Here is a 19989-nt window from a genome sequence, read left to right as displayed (position 1 = left end):
ATTACATTCTGCAACCATTAAGAAGGTGGGCAAAAGGCCAGCTAGTCACCATTCTTCCATAATGGCATTCTCAGAGATGCACCCTGGGCTCTCGTGTGTCCAGGATCAATCTACTCAGATTGCTGATCTAAATGAGTCACAGTTCTATCCTCATGGCCAGCCACACTTCATTTAGTCACAGGGGGAAAATCTAAATATTCTTTTAGCATTGTTTAGGGATACCAATTTTTACTTCATTTATCCTGAATTATTTAGCAGAAGGAGAGCCACAAGTTTTGCCATGCTTTTTGCTATGAACTGAATTGTGTCCCCCCCCAAATTCATATAGTGAGGTCCTAACCCCCAGTGTGACTATATCTGGAAATGCATCTTTTGGGAGGTAATAAAGGTTAGTAAGTCATAAGGGTAAGGTTCTACTCCAATAGGATTAGAGGCCTTATAAGAAGATCTCTCTCTTTCCATGTGCCTGTACAGAGGAAAGGCCACATGAGCATACAGTGGGAAGGTGGCCATCTACAAGCTGCAAAGGGAGACCTTACCAGAATCCAACCATTCTGGGAACCAGATCTCAGACTTCCAGTCTCTAGAACTGTGAGAAAATAGATTCCTGTTGTTTAGGCCACCTAGTATATTAGTTATGATAGCCCAAGCAAACTAAGACTCCCTTGGACTCCAACTAGTAATCTCTTTACTCTCAAATTCTCCATACCACATCTATCTGCAGTTTCTATTACTCTTCACCTTCCCTCTCTCCACCCTCTACTCCCCAAAAAGCTCAGAACAGAGTCTCTTCTTTTGTACTATCTCCTCCCCAAAATAGCATAGATGGCTCTTGCCTTCTTGTTTCTCTAAGCGTCTGATCTAACAGAGAAGAAGAGGGGTGATTAAAAACTGGATTACATAATCTTTCGAAGGCTATACCTAGATCTTTGCTTCTGAAATCCAAACACAAAATATTGACTTCTCACTTTCAGCAGTGGCAGCATGTCCTCGAGCAGTGGTTGCTCTTAACTGGCTATTCAAATAAGAACAGGACACAGGGTAACAGAAAAAAGTAAGTTAAAAAACTCGATTATAATCCTGTAGTAAGTTTTTATATCTGAGCATAGGCAAATGAAAATGTCCAAGCTGTAACAATATTATAATTGAATTACTCAGTCTTTGAGGTTGTAAGGGACAGGCTCATCTGGACTATCTAAGAAGATAGGAGTTATTAGTAAGACTACCCCAGTGTAAGTTAATGTAGAAAACTGTCTCCACAGCCAGTCAGGCCTAGAGAGAAGTGGAATATTATGCATGCTTTTGTGGTATATACCTAAAGTTCTAGCAACTAAACAGCAATGAGTGTGCCTCAATGCTTGTTATCCTCTCAAAAGCAGGTGTCCACTGAAACCCCAGTCCTGTGATATGGCTATGCTTTACTCTTAGAAATTCTCTGTCTCTGCTGTTTTTTTCCTGGCTTCCACTGTCTTTATGTCCTTCTGTTTCATATGCCTCAAGAAAGTGTCTCAATGGGTTAGTGGGATCTCTCTCTTTCCATGTGCCTGTACAGAGGAAAGGCCACTTTCCTCATCAAACAGAGCCCACTATTTGGCAGTGTTTTCATACCAGGCTACCTTACAGGTCTTAATGTCCTTCATGTCTGACTAGCCACATTAAAGAATAAATAGCCAAGAGATGAATTTTGCTTACTGCACATCGTTTTATAAATTTGAGCCAACATCGAAAAACTGAAAGATTTTACTAAAAGCAGAATTTTGTCTTTTCCTAAAAAAATCAGAATTGGCAACAATGTGGCAACAGAATCCATAACCTAAAACTGAATCAATCACCTGAACTGAACTGTGACTTTCCCTGGTAGTCAGAGCTTGGTGTCTCCAGCCTAGCAATCCTCCTGACTCATGCAGTGTTTGCTGAGGGGCTGGATCTGCTTCTCTCAGTTACTGCCTGGCACTGAAGGTGTTTGAGTTTGAGACCTTTGTGACCTCTGTCCAGTACAGTTGAATCTGGTCTAAGTGGTTGTGACCAGCATTGACAGAGTCGTATGACCAAAAAGAATGATGGTTATGTGAAAGGAGTTGTCTCTATTTCTCTCAGAAGAAGCCTCTTCAGTGAATCAGGTACTTAGAGTTTCAGGAACTATCTGGTAATTGCCTGAAAACTTTCTGAAAGAGAACAGCAAAATGATCAGTTCAGATCTAGAGAAACTCTGACAACCTGATCAACTCCCATTACTGGGCTCTCACTCTTTATCTCTCATATTTAAATTCCAAATACTGTCCTCCCTTCTTCCTTCTCCTGGGACTTTTCCAGAATAAGGGATATCAAATACTAGGACTGAGAAAGTCTTTTTTTTTTTTTTTTAAGATTTTATTTATTTATTTGACAGACAGAGATCACAAGTAGGCAGAGAGGCAGGCAGAGAGAGAGGGAGGAAGCAGGCTCCCCACTGAGCAGAGAGCCTGACAGGTCTGGGGTCTCTATCCCAGGACCCTGAGATCATGACCTGAACTGAAGATGGAGGCATTAACCCACTGAGCCACCCAGATGCCCAAAGGGCCAAGGAAGTCTTATGTGTTAAAAAACTTGAAACAGTAAAGTGTGTTTCTTGTGTATTGTTTCTCAAGCCCTCCCTTTGAATGCTTTTCCTTTCTAGTGGCCAGTTTTCTAGTGACCACGCCTTTCTATAATATTAGAATCCTTCTTGGGATGCCTGGCTGCTTCAGTAGGTGGAGCTTGTGACTCTTGATCTCAGGGGTTGCAAGTTCGAGCCCCACATTGGATTGGGTTAGAGATTACTTAAAAATAAAATCAATCAATCAATCTATCTATCTATCTATCTATATCTATGTATCTATACATCTATATATTCAACTAAAACTCTCAGCTTGCCAGGTTAAGCCCTTAGATCTAGAAAATATCTTCACCATCCTTACCTATAGTAAAATGCAACAGTAATTAAAATTCAGATTTAAATATAATCTAATAGGCTCTGAGGTTGTAAAGTACAGAGCAACCCAGGTAGCAGCACTACAAGATCCTGATTCATCAAATATGATTTTGTGGTATATTTAAAAATTTCTAAAGGAAAGTAAAATGCATTTGAGAATATTTTCCATAACAATAAAAGTAAGTTAATTTACATCATAACCTTTGATTAATCAGAAAATTTTGTTGATCAGAAAACCCATTTTCCTAGGCATGTCTGTTAAAGTTATATTACTAAGACTGAAGAGTCTTAGATCAGAGGCTAACTCAATGATCTTCAGAATGAGGGTGCTATGAAGCTTGGGAAGATCACATCCACCCAAGATCCAGCATTTTTGTACAGTGGGATCTGGTGAAATGAACCCGAAGGGCATTTTTAATGGGCCGAGTCATATTTAACCCATGGAGTGCCTACTTCAGGATGGGTGGTGGAAGAAAGTAGATATGATACTATCCTGGGTTTATTAAGAGGATCAACTCTTCTCCTAACTCCAAACTTCCAACCCTAGGAAACTATCTTTTTGAGTTGCCACTTGCCTGGACCCTTTAAGATGTAACATGACTTCCTTTACACTTTGCTGATTTATCCCACCCTCCAATGCAAATATCCTGCTGTGAGCTATGAATAACACAACAGCACCTCAGCTCCTTTCATTTCAAGCACATTTGCCCATAGGAAGTGGGATTTGCATATTGCAAGAGTAAGAAGAATTGGAAGGAGGAATTGGATCCTGGCATTCTTTCAGAAAATCAACTGTAAAACCTATTCCTTTTCTGATTGAGTCTCAGAATTCTAATTCCTCTCCTTTCTTAAAAACTGTTCATTCCCAGCAGTTTTCTTGGCCAGTAGGATACTGATAGTAAGCGACATAACTCATAACCAAGTTAAGGTCTGTTACTCAAATTCTGAATCTGCCAACAGAATGGATGTACAGTCCACAAAGTCACTAGCCAACTTTCCAAGTCATTTTTTCCTCCTCCATGCATTGGGGAAATGAAGCATTCACTTTAATCAAAAGGTAAGAACTTGGGAGTAGAGAAGATTATTATATTTGACTGTAAACTCGGTTCAAACATTGATTCTTCCAATTAACAATTGTTAGTAATCTTGGTAGAAGGAACTTACCCTGTCTGTTTCTCTACATGCCAAATAAGGATAATAATTATGCATCAATAAAAGCTAACTCTGCTATCTAATAGCATCTAGCAGGGTGTTAAGCACAGAGAAGCTGGCTCAGTTGTTTTTTGCTAATATGTTCCATCTATTGATTACTTTCTGCTTGATAAGACTTGATCTTTTTACACATCATTGCAATCTTTTCCTACAAAGTGCCTTATTATGACTCTCCAAACTACCAGTGAGAAAAGCCCATTTTATTGTCATATTTTAAAGATAAGGCATCTAAATCTAAGAAAAGACTCAACAGGTATGATGCCAGGGAACCAAGTGTGAATTTCTTTTCTCCAAAGTGGGCTAGGATTATTTTCCAGGATTCCAGGCGACTAGAGAAACTTTTTGAGAACTTGCTCTGACTGGTCATTTCCCAGCATAGGCGAGTGAAATAGTGCAACCTGTCCCACAAGCCACTGGGCAAAGCCCATTCCCCTTCATGTTGACCAAAATAGGGCTGGAAAGCTTCCCTTCCATTCAAGTCCCTGATCCTCCATTCTCTGCTTGGTAAGTTAAGAGATTTCTCTTGAGATGCTGATTTGTACTTAAAAAAAAAAAAAAAAAGAACTTATGCTTGGAAGTCTTACTGCAATATTATATGATGATGTAATTATTTATGTAGTCGCGGCTGAGCCTATAGAAGCCAAAAGCTTTAAAATCTATATCTACAGTTATAGATTTAGACAGAACTCCCCCACATCATTACATTAGCGTGCGTGCGCGCACGCACACACACCTCAAATATTTCTTTAAGTTTCAGACCACTTTTGATGTAACTGTATTCTCTCTATTTTGACATTCTTGAAGTTTAAGATAAAAATCCCAAGTCTTGCAGTTCAGACAGAGAATGAATATAAACGCTGAAGGTGATCTCATGCGTTCAGAATTAAGACATTAAAGGTCAACGTGACTTAAAATACGGACCAAACAATACAGCATTTAGAAAGGGAGCTTTCTTTACCCAATCCTAACTAATGCAATGAAGTATATTTTCATCTTGATTATTAACTTGATTATTAACAGTACGAGTTAAGCAATGCATTTTCTTCATGCTGTTTTCCTCTTTTTAATTTGGGAATATAACTCTTTGTAGAAATAAATATGCAGTAAATGATGGCAATAAATGATGATCACTATCTGCTGGCTTAGAATAAAGGAAGCCCAGAACAATGTATTGCCCATTTTAGGTTCTTAATTTGTGGAATTTTTATATAAGATGAATTGAAAACTCCTGAATGTTAAAAATAATTGCTGCTTCTATTATTTTTGTACTTGCAGGGTCTAGGTCAGTGGCAATATCAAGGACACAGCTTAAAGGTGGGCTTTATTTAGCCCCCTCATAACCATCATCAGCCCCCCCATCATGACTACCCCAAACAGAATCCAACCAAAGCAGAGCATTGTATATGCTATTCAAACACAGCTCCAAACAAGGCCCCGGGGCTGCTGCTTCCAACAGATGCTATCTCAAAGCTTCTCCTATCTTGACAGGACACCACTGGCCTGAATATCTCTGTTTATATCCTCCCAATAACCATCTTTCTGCCTTTTAAGAGTTTATGTCATAGTTTGGCCGTAAGAGCATGGAGGTAGGGAGCCCACACACAGAGAGAGGGGGAAAAAAAAAAAAACCCAAGCCATTTTGCGCAAGGGACTCATTTGCACAAAAGTGCTAGACCACTGTGCACCGCGATCTGAGTTGAGCTAGATAATTTTTCTGGGCCTCAATTTCTCCACCCACAGAATGAAGGACTTAAAGGGGCTGATCTCATAAGTCCTTGGCAGGGCTCTGAGCGTCAGATTCCCGGTCTCACCAAATATCTGAATTTGGGTTGCTTATCAACACCTGCTAAGGATCCAGCATTCCTGGGTCCCTTTTGTTATCTTTAACCATTTTTCCACAGGAAAAGAAAAACTCTAGCAGGATAATTACTGAGGATGAAGCCGAGATGCTACCCCACGGGGAAAGTTCCCTAGCTCAGCACCCCTCCCATCACCCCACTACTCCCAAATGAAAAGCTGTCTAGGGCGGAGACCGCCTGCAGAGTTGAGCGGTCAGTGGGAGAAGTTGGATAAGATTATAGGAAGCAAACCACTCGGCTTATCTCAAGTCTCACTTTCTTACTTCCTTTACTCACGCTCACAGTAGAAACAAAGGGAAATGTTTCCGAAGTGAAGTTCTTGGCTTCCCCCTCTCCCCCGGAAAAGGGACTTTTTCTGGAGAAGGGGAAGGGAGGGCAAAACAAAGAAGGAAACAAAGGACTTGAAACAGTCTACAGGAGGACTCCCACTTGTGCTCAGAAATGCTGGCTCCCAGTTAGGCGCGGCCCCGCATCCCGGGCAGGTGCTGCAGCCGCTGGGAGCTCCTGCAGCCCTGGTTGAGGCCAGGGGGACCTTGTGCAGAGGGGCTCCCTGGTGACTTGGCCACGGGAAAGAAAGCCTCGGGGTCAGCACACTGCCAGCCCCCATAAGTAGATCTAATTATGACTGCTTACTTCAAAAAGAGGATTTAACCCAAAGCAGATTTAGCAGGGCAGTTTCCAAAGGGCAGCGGGAATCCCGGGCCTGACCTTTGAGAAAATCCTATAGGCTTCACTGCCCCCTAGGAACTCAGCAAGCAAGTCACGGTGGACTCCTCAGATTGTAGAGAAATTCAGGGATGCCATCTTGAGTTGTCAGGGTCCTAGTAGGGGCGTTTAATTTAGCAGAAGGGTGTCGGGCTGGGCGTGCCCACCATATCGTGTGCACTGGGGGTCAGTCAGAGGATTGATCTGCGGGAAACACCGACAGTAAAAAAGTTTAAAGCCCTCAAGTATAACCTGTTAAGTCAAAAATACTATTTCAAAACCTTAAGGTGGTTTGATATATGAGCAAGCATCAAAGTTCTCTTAGAGAATTCTTATCTAAAACAGGAAAGTTTGTTGATGTATCCCAGTAGTGCTGCTGATCAAAATATCAAAAGCATCTTTAGATAATTCTCTTTTAAATTTTACTTTGATTTTAAAAACCTACACAGCACTTCGCTCAGGAGAAATGATTGCTGGAGTTGTTTTAGTAAAATCAAACAACTCCAAAAGGGTACAGAGGATTGGAATTGTTCATCTAGAGTTGATCAACAAGAAGTAAGTAAATAAACACATCTGGGATGGGCTTATTGTAGAATATAAAAGTACTTTGTGAACTATAAAGCTCTCCATCATGTGTTATTATTTCAATTACTCTCATGGAACACAAAAATTAGGAAGACAAAAAAAGAAAGGAAAAGAAACAGCCTGGATAAGTACAGTCTTCTAGCCACACACATCATTCAATTGATGAATCACTGAACTTTAGCTCAGAAACGAATAATCCACTATATGTTAATTAGTTGAATTTAAATAAAATTTAAACATAAATAAAAATAATTAAACCAACAATTGTAAGTGAACTGGTGCCACCTCAGGCATTTAGCTTACGTGGGAAACTATAGAAGAGACAGGTGTGTCTGGTTCTGAACCAAATCATACACAGCATGACTGAAAAAACAGTTGATTCACACAGGTGTTCTTTAAAATTATTTGATTTCAGATCTTTCAGGAATTCACTATCAAATAAGTAGCTGCTCTTTTACTTGACCACATTCCAACACAGAACTCCTAACCAGAGGGCTGTTGTAGACATTCATAATTTACACTGTCACTAAAACCTTGTTTGCAAGATCTGTGCTTGAAGTTGGAAGGTTCACAGAGACTGAGGGAGTGGAGCTTATTCTCAGTGCTTGGTTTACCCCCCAAATGTCAAATTAGACCGTTGTTCAAACACAGAGCTGATAAACCTTAGCTTATAGGAGCAGAAGACAGGCCTAAAGAAATGGCGAGTATCGTACATTACACTCCAACAAGCAAAGAGAACTTTATTTTCCTTTCCCCTTCTCCTTCTCCAAGGGATGTGCCAAGTCCAACAATAAGTAAAAATTACTAATAATTTTTTAAACCTTTAACAAAAACCTGTGCTGTTTCATGCTTTTATTTACTTTTACTATGACACCTTTTTCTTATAAGCAAATTAACCTCGGAATACCGTAACTCTTTCTTGTAACTAAATATATAATAAAGCTGGGATTACTAAAGCTGTTCCCAAGCGGCTCTTAATTTGCAAGTCCTAAACACAGAAGCAGACATGCTTGGTAACTCAAAGCATGAGGATCGGATGTCACCAGTTTCAAAGATTGTGGAATTCACAGACATAACAATTCAGCAGAGGAAAGAAAAGGGAGAGAATAAGCTGAAAAGATGCTAAACAAAACTGGAGATTATAGGAGAGTTAGTTACAAAGCTTTTCAAGTTGGAGTTCAAACATGGTGGTGCCAGGTCTGAGAGAATTACCTGTTAGGACAGATATCAGTGCTCAACATGCAGAGGTTTTATTTGAGGTTGTTTTGTTACTGTTTTTTTACACTGAGTTTTAAGAGTTATGTAACCCTTAGAAAGCAGGTAGATCTAGTCATTTAGTAATTTATATACAACCAAGTATTAAGAGTTTCTGTTGTGGTATTAAGAATGAATAGGATTTATTTTAGAGATACCACATCACACCAGTCAGAATGGCTAAAATTAACCAGTCAGGAAATGACAGATGCTGGCGAGGATGCGGAGAAAGGGGAACCCTCCTACACAGTTGGTGGGAATGCAAACTGGTGCAACTACTCTGGAAAACAGCATGGAGGTTCCTCAAAAAGTTGAAAATAGAGCTACCCTACGACCAAGCAATTGCACTACTGAGTATTTACCCTAAAGATACAAATGTAGTGATCTAAAGGGACACGTGCACCCAAATGTTTATAACAGCAATGTCCACAATAGCCAAACTATGGAAAGAACCTAGGTGTCCATCAACAGATGAATGGATAAAGAAGAAGTGGTATATATATATATGTATACACACACACACACACACACAAAGGAATACTATGCAGCCATCAAAAGAAATGAAATCTTGCCATTTGTGATGACACAGATGGCACTAGAGGGTATTATGCTTAACGAAATAAGTCAATCAGAGAAAGACAACTATCATATGATCTCCCTGATATAAGAAAGTTGAGAGGCAACATGGGGTGTTTGGGGGGTAGGAAAGGAATAAATGAAACAAGATGGAATCAGGAGGGAGACAAACCATAAGAGACTCTGAATCTCACAAAACAAACTGAGGGCTGCTGGGGGGAGGGGGTTAGGGAGAGGGTGGTTGGGTTATGAATATTGGTGAGGGTATGTGCTATGGTGAGTGCTGTGAAGTGTGTAAACCTGGCGATTCACAGACCTGTACCCCTGGGGCTAATAATACACTATATGTTAATAAAAAAATAAAAAAAAATTTTTAAAAAAGAATGAATAGGATTCATTTTAAATGGTTAAGATTATTGATTTGTCAACCACTTATTCAGGAAGTAAAAGTAGATTATTTTCCACTGAAGAAAATTAGTAGAGAGGCTTTTAGAATGTAGGTGCTTCATTGATCTTATATAAGCTCCCTGGGTTTGTTTCCAGCTGTATGGCTTTATGGTTCTCAACTTCCTACAGGAAATTTGGGGTCCCACCCTGTGTACCCCCCAACCTATTCTGATGGACAATAGCAGGTAAACATCTGTCTCACTTTCTACAAGCCATGCAGGTCAGAAATGGGAGTCTGAACCTGGGCTCCCATCTGTGGTGTCCCTGGGCGGAAGCAGGCTCCCTGACCAGAGGGCCAGAGACGAAAGGATGGCAGGGATCTCTGTGCGGTACATGGCTTGTGTGCACATTACCTCTCCCGCTCCTGCTCCAGCAGGTTGGTGAAGTCGTCACTCTTGTTCATGTAGTCGGTGTGTTTGTGCTTCTCACTCTCTAGCTCATACACCGTGCGTCGGTGACACTTCTCGGCCAGCAGCAGCTGCTCTAGCATGCGCCGGTACGTTTCCTTCTGTTTTTCCTCAAGTCTGTCCAGCTGGGTAAATGAACAGGGGAGAGAGTTAGTAGTTCATCTGATGTACGTAGGACTCAAAATATTATATTGGTCTACTGATTTATGATTGGAAGGAGAGAACATCGGGTCTAGTGTTCTCTGCCATGTTCCCCATTCCCTCATGTTGTCTATGCCAGCTGGCTTTCTACACCTGCCATAATAAGACTGTAGTAACGTCTGACCTTCTAGCTCTTTTGCTGTGAGCAGGTGTACTGGTTCCTAAGCTTTTGAGAGAACAAGCTCTTTCACTGTTTCTGTGACATGGCACAAAACCTATACTTAGAAAGAGGATGACAGCCCTCCTCATCTCAGGAAAATTAACAGCTCAGCATGTACCTGTACCAAACTTCTCCCCTGGGAAGTCAGTATCAACATCACAATCTTTTTTTAAGACTTGCAGTTACATGCACTTCTAGGAAAAGTATAGGAAGTCTCTACAGTCCTCTCTCTTCAAGAGATGCTAAATATAAGGAGGATTTCAAGACTTATAGGGAGCACGTATCTCAGACTAAAAGAGATGCTGTCAAATATTATTACAGGACTTCTTTAAAAAAAAAGAATGTATTTTTTTATTTGAGAAAGGGAGAGCGAGAGAGCACACATGGGTGGAGGGGAGAGGCAGAGGGAGAAGGAGAAAATCTCATGCAGACCTGCTGCTGAGTCTGAAAACTGTCACAGGGCTGGGTCCCACAACCCTGAGATCATGAACTGAGCTGAAATCAAGAGTAGGATTCTTAACCGACTGAGCCACCCCTATTATAGGATTTTTGTACCTATTTCTCTGACCAGGCTAGAAGATCTTTAAAGAATGCCTTGAGGGGCACCTGAGTGGCTCAGTGGTTTAGTTAAAGCCTTGCCTTTGGCTCAGGTCATGATCTCAGGGTCCTGGGATCGAGCCCTTCACTGGGCTCTCTGCTCAGCAGGGAGCCTGCTTACTTCTCTCTCTGCCTGCCTCTCCGCCTACTTGTGATCTCTGCCTGACAAACAAATAAATAAAATCTTTAAAAAAAAAATTGTCAGACACTACACAGACTAAAAAAAAAATGCCTTGATTGTGTTTTTAGTTTCTAGTGCCAAGCACAGAGCCTGGAGCAAAGTAAGTGTTCAGTAAATGTTTGTTCAGGACCAACTCTCGCAATATTGATGGTTCCCTATCCTACTCTCCTCTTCAAATTATAGTTCAGGGTTTCTCAACTTCAGAACTATTGACATTTTAGGCCAAATCATTCTTAATTTTGGGTGGCTGTATTGTGCACGGGAGGAGGTGTGGCAGCCTCCTTGGCCTCTGGCCCCCTCCCCAGGTGCCAGTAGTACGACTTCCAACTGTGATAAACCTACCCTTAGATGTTGCCAAACGTCCTTTGGAGGGCAAAACACTTTCACCACCCCCCACCCCTAACACAGAACCATGGCTTTAGTTGAAACATATTTAAAATCCATTCTCAATCCACAGCCTACTTACTAAAACTTAATGGGGGTAATTCCACACTGTATCAGCATCAGAGTTTTTTCCCTGGGTTCTCCATGTTTGTCCCTCAGTCACATGGAGGTCTGAGGTTCCCTCTACAGTTGTGTGAGGTCTGTAGGAGGTGTATGTGGGGATCATTTCTGGGCCTCCAAATAAAAGAGATACAGCCCACATAATCCTCAGTGTTTCTGACCAGATCTCTGTCCCTTTGTGTAAGAGCCTGTGACTAGACAGAGAAGCCCAGGTTGACTGGTGGCAAATAATATTTGATACCATTAGGGATTGGCCAATTGTACTTTTATGTGTTCTGATAAATTTCTGTAGTCTTAAAAGGACAGCTTATATAAGAGGTTTCCTTCATTGGAATATCGCTCTATTACAAACTATTCTCCCCAGGAACTCTTCTGTCTTTCTACTATGTAATTTTCATCATATATTATAGAATTTGTCAAGCATTTCTAAAATATATCATCATCATCATCATCAATGTAGAAAGAGCAACTCTTTCCCTTTTTCAATCCTTTCTGTTTTATCATAAAGTAGGACCCACTTTTGAAAGTATTTGGAAAGCAGCTTCTGCCTATTTATTCATACCCTCACCCCTCTGGGAAGGAGGGGTGACTTATTTGAAAGTTGTAACCCAGCAATTGCTCTACTATGTATTTACCCAAAGGACACAAAGAATACTGATTCAAAGGGGGCACATGCACTCCTATGTTTATGGAAGCATTATCAGTAATAGCCAAATGATGGAAAAATCCCAAGTGTCCATCAACTGACAAATAGATAAAGAAGATATATACACAGTGGAATATTACTCAGTGATCAAAAAGAATGAAATTTTGCCATTTGCAGCAATATGGCTGAAGCTAGAGTCACATGGAGTCATTTCATCTAATGTGAAATGAAACAAATCAGTCAGAAAGACCAATACCACATGATTTCACTCCTATGTGGAATTTAAGAAACAAAACAGATGAACATAAGGGAAAGGGAAAAGAAAAAAGAAAGTTATATTTGGAGTAGGGAACTAGGCATAAGCAGCTCAGCCTTTTCATTTCTTATTTTTTTACTTTGACTGCCATAAAATGGTACACTGTGCTCTGAAGGCCCAAATTCTCCTTCAAGCGATTTCTCCAAAGTCTTGGAGGGAAAGCAATAGAAAGCCCAATAGTAGTCATTTATCTATTCAGACCAATAATAAAACTAAATGCTTTAACCCATCTATCCAACTCCTGCAGTTACCCTCAATCCCTTCGAGGAACTCTGGAAGGGAAGATGGAGGCATTATTAACTGAATGGCTAAGGTGCTCAGAAAAAAAGACATTGTGAGGGCATTTGGAGAAAAACCAGCTTGTGTTGATATGAAGTGTTCTGAGGCAGCCCAGGTCAAAGGTAGACTGTAGCTTTAGTATGTCCTGTCCATGTGGGCCTTTGAGGTTTGTTGTTCTCAGCAGCTACAGTCCTAGGGCCAACCTACTGGAGCAGTTGCTGGGGTCTCAGTGGGCCATGCTCCCCTTAGCTACACTAGCACTGCTTGATCCTAGCACTGATTACAGAATCAGGAAGACAGTCTTTTCGTCTCTTAATGCACTGAAAGAATGGTGTGCACACTGTTTTTCACACAGAACTGCAGGCCCAGACTTTAAACTGCAGAGGTAGCAAATTCCTCTTTAGCAATAAAGCATTTATGCGTGAGGATCTAGCTTTTAATTTTAAATTCTAGATGTAAGAACCAACATAGGTAGCAAGCAATCAGCTGTTCCTTGTTATTTTGTTTGGAACTACATAGAACTCCTAGGAGAGAACTTAGGTAGGCTAACTTCTCTCTCTTGGATCTTTGTGACTTGTCTAAAGGCTCTGAAGACTACCTCCCATAACAATAGGCTCTGTCAATTCATTAATCATGTACACTGTGTCCATGACTTTTGGTTTTCGTGATCCACACTGTGGCTCCATCATTGAGGAACAGTTGCCTTTATTAATGAATACTGAAAGTGAAATGGGAACCCGTTACTTTAGAAACTACAGCTCCCACTTAGACAAGAGGTGGAAGGAAAATTAAATGAGATCATTGTAACACTGAAAGCCAAAAGGAGAATATACCTGCAAGTCTTGTTCTACAAAAGCAAGCTGATAGAGAAGAGGCTTAAGGACTTGAGATGGAGAGAAATGTCAGCACGTTTTAGACAAAAGAATCATGATTTAGGAAGTGATTTTAGCTCTGTATCAGCAAAAGGCTAACTGGAGAAATATTAAGAGATTTAGGGAGAGAGAGATCTACTGAAATCAAATTTAATCTAAGATCACTAAAGAGGAAACATAAAGTCTTTTTTTTTAAAGATTTTATTTATTTATTTGACACAGAGAGAGAGATCACACGTGAGCAGAGAGGCAGGCAGAGGGAAAGGGGTAAGCAGGCTCCCTGCCGAGCAGAGAGCCCTATGCGGGGCTCAATCCCAGGACCCTGAGATCATGACCCAAGCTGAAGGCAGAGGCTTTAACTCACTGAGCCACCCACACGCCCCAAAACGTAAAGTCTTAAAGAACAAACTGGACTTCCGCAAAAGAGAAATGGATCTAAGTGCTCTTAAAGATAAGGCTATAAAGAAGGGACATATATTAGTCATTAGTGAATCAAAATGAGTGACCAGAGGAGGTAGAGATAGCAAGCACAGAGAACAGAGCCATGTGAATCCCCCCACGAAAAGGGTTGGGATCCAGAAAGTGTTTGGGGAATGTGCTGTAAAACTGCAGATAGTTCTTCATGAGATCAGTTGGGAGCCATTATCTTGAAGACTGCAACCGTTACCCAAGGTGGATATATAAAATATAGACAGATTTAAGAATTAAATTCTGAGAAGATCAAGGTAGAACATTTGAAGCATTATTTGGTGAGTTTCAGGGTGTCAGCTAAAATAGATGGGCCCTGAGAGAACACATTTGAGAAACTTGGAGATGCAGAGTTTGAAGGAAAAATGAGACAAACATCGGGGGATTCAGTCAGGACAGTAACATAAACAGCTCAAACATGGATAGAGTGAGATGAGAAAAGACTCATCTGTCAGAGAGGATTATTCAACTCAAGGATATGAATGTAGGTAAGAATTGTCTTAAACAAAGGGTCCTCTTGGCAGGCTTATAACTCCTTGATTTTACTTCTGTCACTGAGGGAGACCATATAAAGTAGAACACAGAAGGTAACTTCCCCAGACTGATAGAAATCCTGTGATAATTAAAGGATTTTCTCTACCTGCCTTCCTTCCCTTAGAGATTGCCCAAGTCTCTCCTTTGGTCTCCCTAAGAGTAACATGGGCCTGCATTATGCTGAGTCATTTTGCTTGAGGTAAACTGACTGTGGAACTGAGGATTTTCTTGTATTTTTAATATTTATGAATGTGAGGTTGATATTATGATGATTGTATTCTAATAATTCCTTAGGCCTTCTATAAAAGGGGAATGGGGGAACTTAAGATATATTAGTTAAACTTTGAAAATGCTTAAGATTGGGGTGTCTGGGTGGTTTAGTGGGTTAAAGCCTTTGCCTTCAGCTCAGGTCATGATCCCAGGGTCCTAGGATCTAGCCCTGCACCGGGCTCTCTGCTCAGCAGAAGCCTGCTTCCTCCTCTCTCTGCCTGCCTCTCTGCCTACTTGTAATCTCTGTCTGTCAAATAAATAAAATCTTTTTAAAAAAAGAAAGAAAAGAAAATGCTTAAGAATAAGATCCCTTTGGCTAAGACTAAGCAGAAGAATTTGGGAAGGAAAGATACTGAAATCTTGATTTCTTCAGAATTTTGCTTAAGAATTATGAACTTTCATATCCTGGACTTTAATTCACAAAGAAGCTCAGGGAGATTTAATATTTGCTGCTTAATTTCTCCCCAGATATTTGGCAAGGCAGAGGGTGTCCACCACATAGGGTTCATTGCTGAACCTCTAATGAGTTCTATTGGATAACCTGGCTGGGCCTAATTTGGTATGGAAATTAAAATGAGCAGTGGCTTTTGGGCTTGAGATGCAGCATGGCTTCTAAAGATAAGAGCTAGACTATTCACTCATGGTCCCAAGAGGCAAACCCAACAGTGATTGTATTGGGATCGTTCCTCATGAAGTTGGAAGAAAGACTCCTGCTCCTGGATAATGACAACTTGATTGTTATGTCCAAAAGGTTAGGAGACCCCAAATTTGTAGATGGTAGAAGATAAATCTTTTCTCCTTCTAGCATTCTATTTTTCCCACAAAGCAAGACCTTACTATTTTGTCAGTTTGGGAAAAGTAGCTTCTGTCCTTTTCTCTACCTCCACACTCTCTCTCCTCCCCAACTGAGGAATACTCTTCAGATTGGGAGTTGAGGGGAGAAAGAAACCAAAAGTCATGTTTAGCTAAGCCAGTTCTAAAAGGACCACCCACAGTGTGGGTTTCTTCTGTTCTGCCCCTTTGTCCATGAGATAGGAACACTTGGGTTAGGCCTGCTTTCTGAAGGTAGGTCAGAAACTCCTTTCTTTGTGTACTTTCCATAGAGCTCACTGGGTTAAAGGCAGTGCTTTTGAGCAAATGTGTGTGTTTTCTGACCCACCTCTCCTTTGAGGTGTCATCCCAAGCTCTAACTCGGGAGCAAAGAATTCGGAAACCTAAATGATATCATTTATCCAAACTGAGTTCTCCGACCCAGGGGGTTATTGTAAGAATATTTAATATTGTAAGAATATTTTGACCTCATTATGTCTGTCACTCCTCAAGCCCCTCCAAATTTGGAAATAATTAAAGGTGTGAGTGAATATCACAATATCAAATGCTTATGGCTAGTATTTGGTGAGTACCTGGGATGTACCAGACACTGTGTTAAGAGCTTTTCGGGCATTGCTTTATTTAATCTTCACAACAGCTCTAGGAGATACGTGCTGTTGTTACTTCCATCTGACAGAGAAGGAAGGAACTAAGGTTAGGGAGCTGAAGTGACCCGCCCAAAGCCATAGGCAGTTGGTAATGGTGGCTCTCAGACATGCAAGTGGATCCAGCCAGTTGACTGCATCCCATCATAAGTCATCTCTTAACATTTTAGGCAAAGATTAAAACACGAGCTCCAGCTATTCCTTGTTGTAGAAATTAGGGTAATTATAGGACCATCAGTCTGCTGTGAATACTGTCAAAAACAGATCTTATCTAAGATCTGTCAAAATAAGCTTCTATAAAGGCTTGACATATGATAATATATTATCTTTTATATTATTATTTTTTATATTATGACAAATTGCTTCATTTTTAATTTCTGTGTTCTTTTTCTTCATTTATGATAATAATTTCACATCTCTGGAATTTTTTTACATAAATTCTGAAGTCAGTATGGGTAATCTAGCAACTGTTTCCCTAACTCAGCCTCAAACTTCTACTACAACACGAGAATACTTTTAACATGTAGTCTCATGGGAAATTAATAACATCGCAGATAGTTCCTAACACAATCTTATATAAAAGTGACTAAATATAACCCTATTAGATTTCCTTTCATCTTAAAAAGTTGCCCTAAGCATTTTGCCTCAACCACTGTATTTCAGCTACGTACATGAGACCATTTTAACTGTGACAAAATCTGTAATATACAAAAACACAGTCCCTTTATAAACATCAATAATAAAATAAATGTTCATCAATACAATATCAATAATCAATTTAATTTCAGGTAACCGATTTGATAATGATCCTGACAACTCAATGCCAAAACTGATGACCGCTTCAAGTTTTTACACACATCATCTCCTAGAGAAATAGAACAATAACAGATTGCAGCAGCATGTAATTGGTGTAATCACATGAGAAATAGATTTCAGGCTTTAAGTATTTTTAAGGAAATACTTCTAAAATTCTTATCATTGCAATGTATCCATTGTAATTCATGAATTATATAATTACATTTTAATTCTATACTAAAGTGTCCTAAAAATTTGGCTTTGAAAGAAAATGTTAAAGCATGAAAAATGGAGAATGTGAAGCCATCTCTCTGAGGTACCCTTACATACGGGAACTTGCTGATGTCATATTTTTACCTCTGAAATTGGTTTCTCATAGACATCTTCTCCTATAGACTTCTCCTGGGCCAGGATGGCATCTCGGTGCAGGACTCGCAGCACTTTCTCTGGCTCTGCAGACCCGTAGTGAGCCTCCAGAACCTCAGGCTTGGTTTTCTCTGTCTTCAGCATGTGGATCACATCTTCCCTGGCCTGTGGTAGAATGCGGCAAGGTCAGACGGTTGACAACATAAATCACATGCCAGACTCACAAAATCAACACAAAGCTTATTGAACACATCCCCATCTCTTCGGGGCTATTGGCAAATTCACTGGGTATTTTGTTCTTATTTTCTATCAGAAGCAGATTGGCAAGCAGATACTCCGCTTCAGGTTGCTAGGAAGCAGCAAGCAGAAAACGGATTTGTGCTAATATTAACTACATAAAAATTGCTTTATCTAAGTAGAAAAGATTCTGAGCACTTTTGAATCAAGAGGACGTGGGGTACTTACCCCGTTTCATTGTACATGAGGTCAAGGACAATTTAAAGTTTTCTAGTTTTCTGTTTATGCTCTCAAAGAAGTATTCAAATCTAGTTTCCCCGTTCTAATTACAACCCTATGTGTAATAAACAAAACAGCCTTTATAAGTGAGTTCCTATTTCCTATCAAGTGATTCAGTTTATATAGAAACACATGGTTGGGAACTCACATGGTGCTGTGCTGGGCTTTTTGATCTAAGGAATCACACCAAAGGTGAAATTTAACTCCTGTAACATCCAGACTACCAATCGTATGAGCCAGGTATGAGCCAGACTACCAATCTTATGAGCCATACTCAATCGTATAAGTGGGGTCAGCATTGTTCTTTTGGTTTCTCAGCAAAACTTCAGCACCTTCTTGAACTCTTGAGAAAATCACCTGTTTATAGGTTTTATATCATATTGACTATGGATCTCATTACATAATGGATGTATCACTACTAAGTGACGAACTTCCTAGTTATGATGGAGCTAACATTTGGTCAATGTATTCCCATCTTGTCATATACTTGTTTTTCTAGTACTGGTGATGGGTATGAAGTATCCCGACGTCATGCCAACTTATACCAAAGAACAACCTGGTGGGTAAGAGTTGCAGTCCATAGCAATAGAATAGAGTTTTCCCCTTTGTTATGCTAACTATGGATTTGAAATTATAAGCCTGGCTCATTATCATGGTATTCTACACAAGGGAGCTAATTAGTTAGCCTTAAGATAGGAGCATTATAAGTTTGTCTTTCTTGAAGTTTCTCACTTTCATTGCTTTTTCATAGTCTCCAAATTAATCTAATTCCAGATGGCTAAAGACTATTATGGAAACGTCAATAGACTGGAATTTGCAGATTTTCCCCCTGTTGTCTCTGCCACATTTGCATGTGCTCATTTCAAGACAAAAATTGGAAAATATTAATTTTGAAGAAATAGTAGTTCAGAATTAGCAAGAAAGTTAAAGTCAGAAAATAATTTAATGGAAAGGCAATGTGCTTCCATGGAGAGTGAAAAAACATAAGCATAGACACAGTACCAGGCTATCTTGTACAGTATCTTTGTGCAGCTTAGAAAAAGGTGCTTACTTCCTCTAGGAGATACAGTCTGAGTCAGAATGCTGCTTACGTAGCAAGGAAAGAAAAGGCTGTGTTTCAACCCCTGTCTATCCTCTTTCCCAGACACCCTTGGGCAAGCCATAACTCCATTCTGTAGATGGTGGCCCTGTACTGAAGGAGCGTAAGGTCTGTCATTGGTTATTCATTTTCAGGCAAATAATATAAATAAGGAGATTTTAGAAATGTAAATCGGTAAGTATTTCAGTTCAAAAGTTTAAGCTATGTGGTTTTAATTAAATGTAAATATTGTTGGTATCTATCTTCTTGACCAAATCTTCTTAATAGAGAATTAAGAAAACAGTTTCTTTTGTTCCAACTGATACAAAATACATTCTTCTTCTCTCCCTAAAAATGTGCTTGCGCTAGAGTTGTATTAACTATGATATGCTACCTATACCACACATGTCATTCTTAGTTTAATTACTCGAGACACTAATTCCCAAAGAGAAAGAGGGTATGGTGGTATAACTCTGGGCATTATATATTTAGAACTGCACTATTCCTCATGAACTTACTAAAAGCTTTTTCATTGCTATAATAATAACCCTGGATGGAATACAAATGTTGACTATAAATCACTAGTATTTGAAGTAGTTTAATATAGTAAATCAATCATTATTATTGTGGTGCCTTTTTAATCAATGGGTTAATGAAATGATTATAATCATAATAAATTTTTTAACTAAATATATGATCCAATCTATGTAAAAAAAGGTCCTACATTTTGGGAATA

General features: G+C 39.8%; 1 protein-coding gene across 3 annotated transcripts in view; it reads right to left on the bottom strand.

Moving 5' to 3' along the window:
* The window catches only part of FILIP1 (filamin A interacting protein 1), a 227904-nt gene that overhangs the window by 54614 nt on the left and 153301 nt on the right, over window positions 1-19989 (bottom strand). For all 3 annotated transcript variants that reach the window (XM_059177257.1, XM_059177256.1, XM_059177258.1), the window contains 2 exons: window positions 17651-17824; window positions 9942-10120 (listed from right to left, as the gene is read on the bottom strand). In XM_059177257.1, coding sequence (XP_059033240.1) covers window positions 9942-10120; window positions 17651-17824 — 353 coding nt within the window. The remainder of the gene's footprint in view (window positions 1-9941; window positions 10121-17650; window positions 17825-19989) is intronic.

Source organism: Mustela lutreola, chromosome 6 (assembly GCF_030435805.1).
Source record: "Mustela lutreola isolate mMusLut2 chromosome 6, mMusLut2.pri, whole genome shotgun sequence".
Taxonomy (NCBI): Eukaryota; Metazoa; Chordata; class Mammalia; order Carnivora; family Mustelidae; genus Mustela; species Mustela lutreola.
Note: the sequence above shows the minus strand (reverse complement) of the source record. Positions and strands in the feature narration are given on the sequence as shown.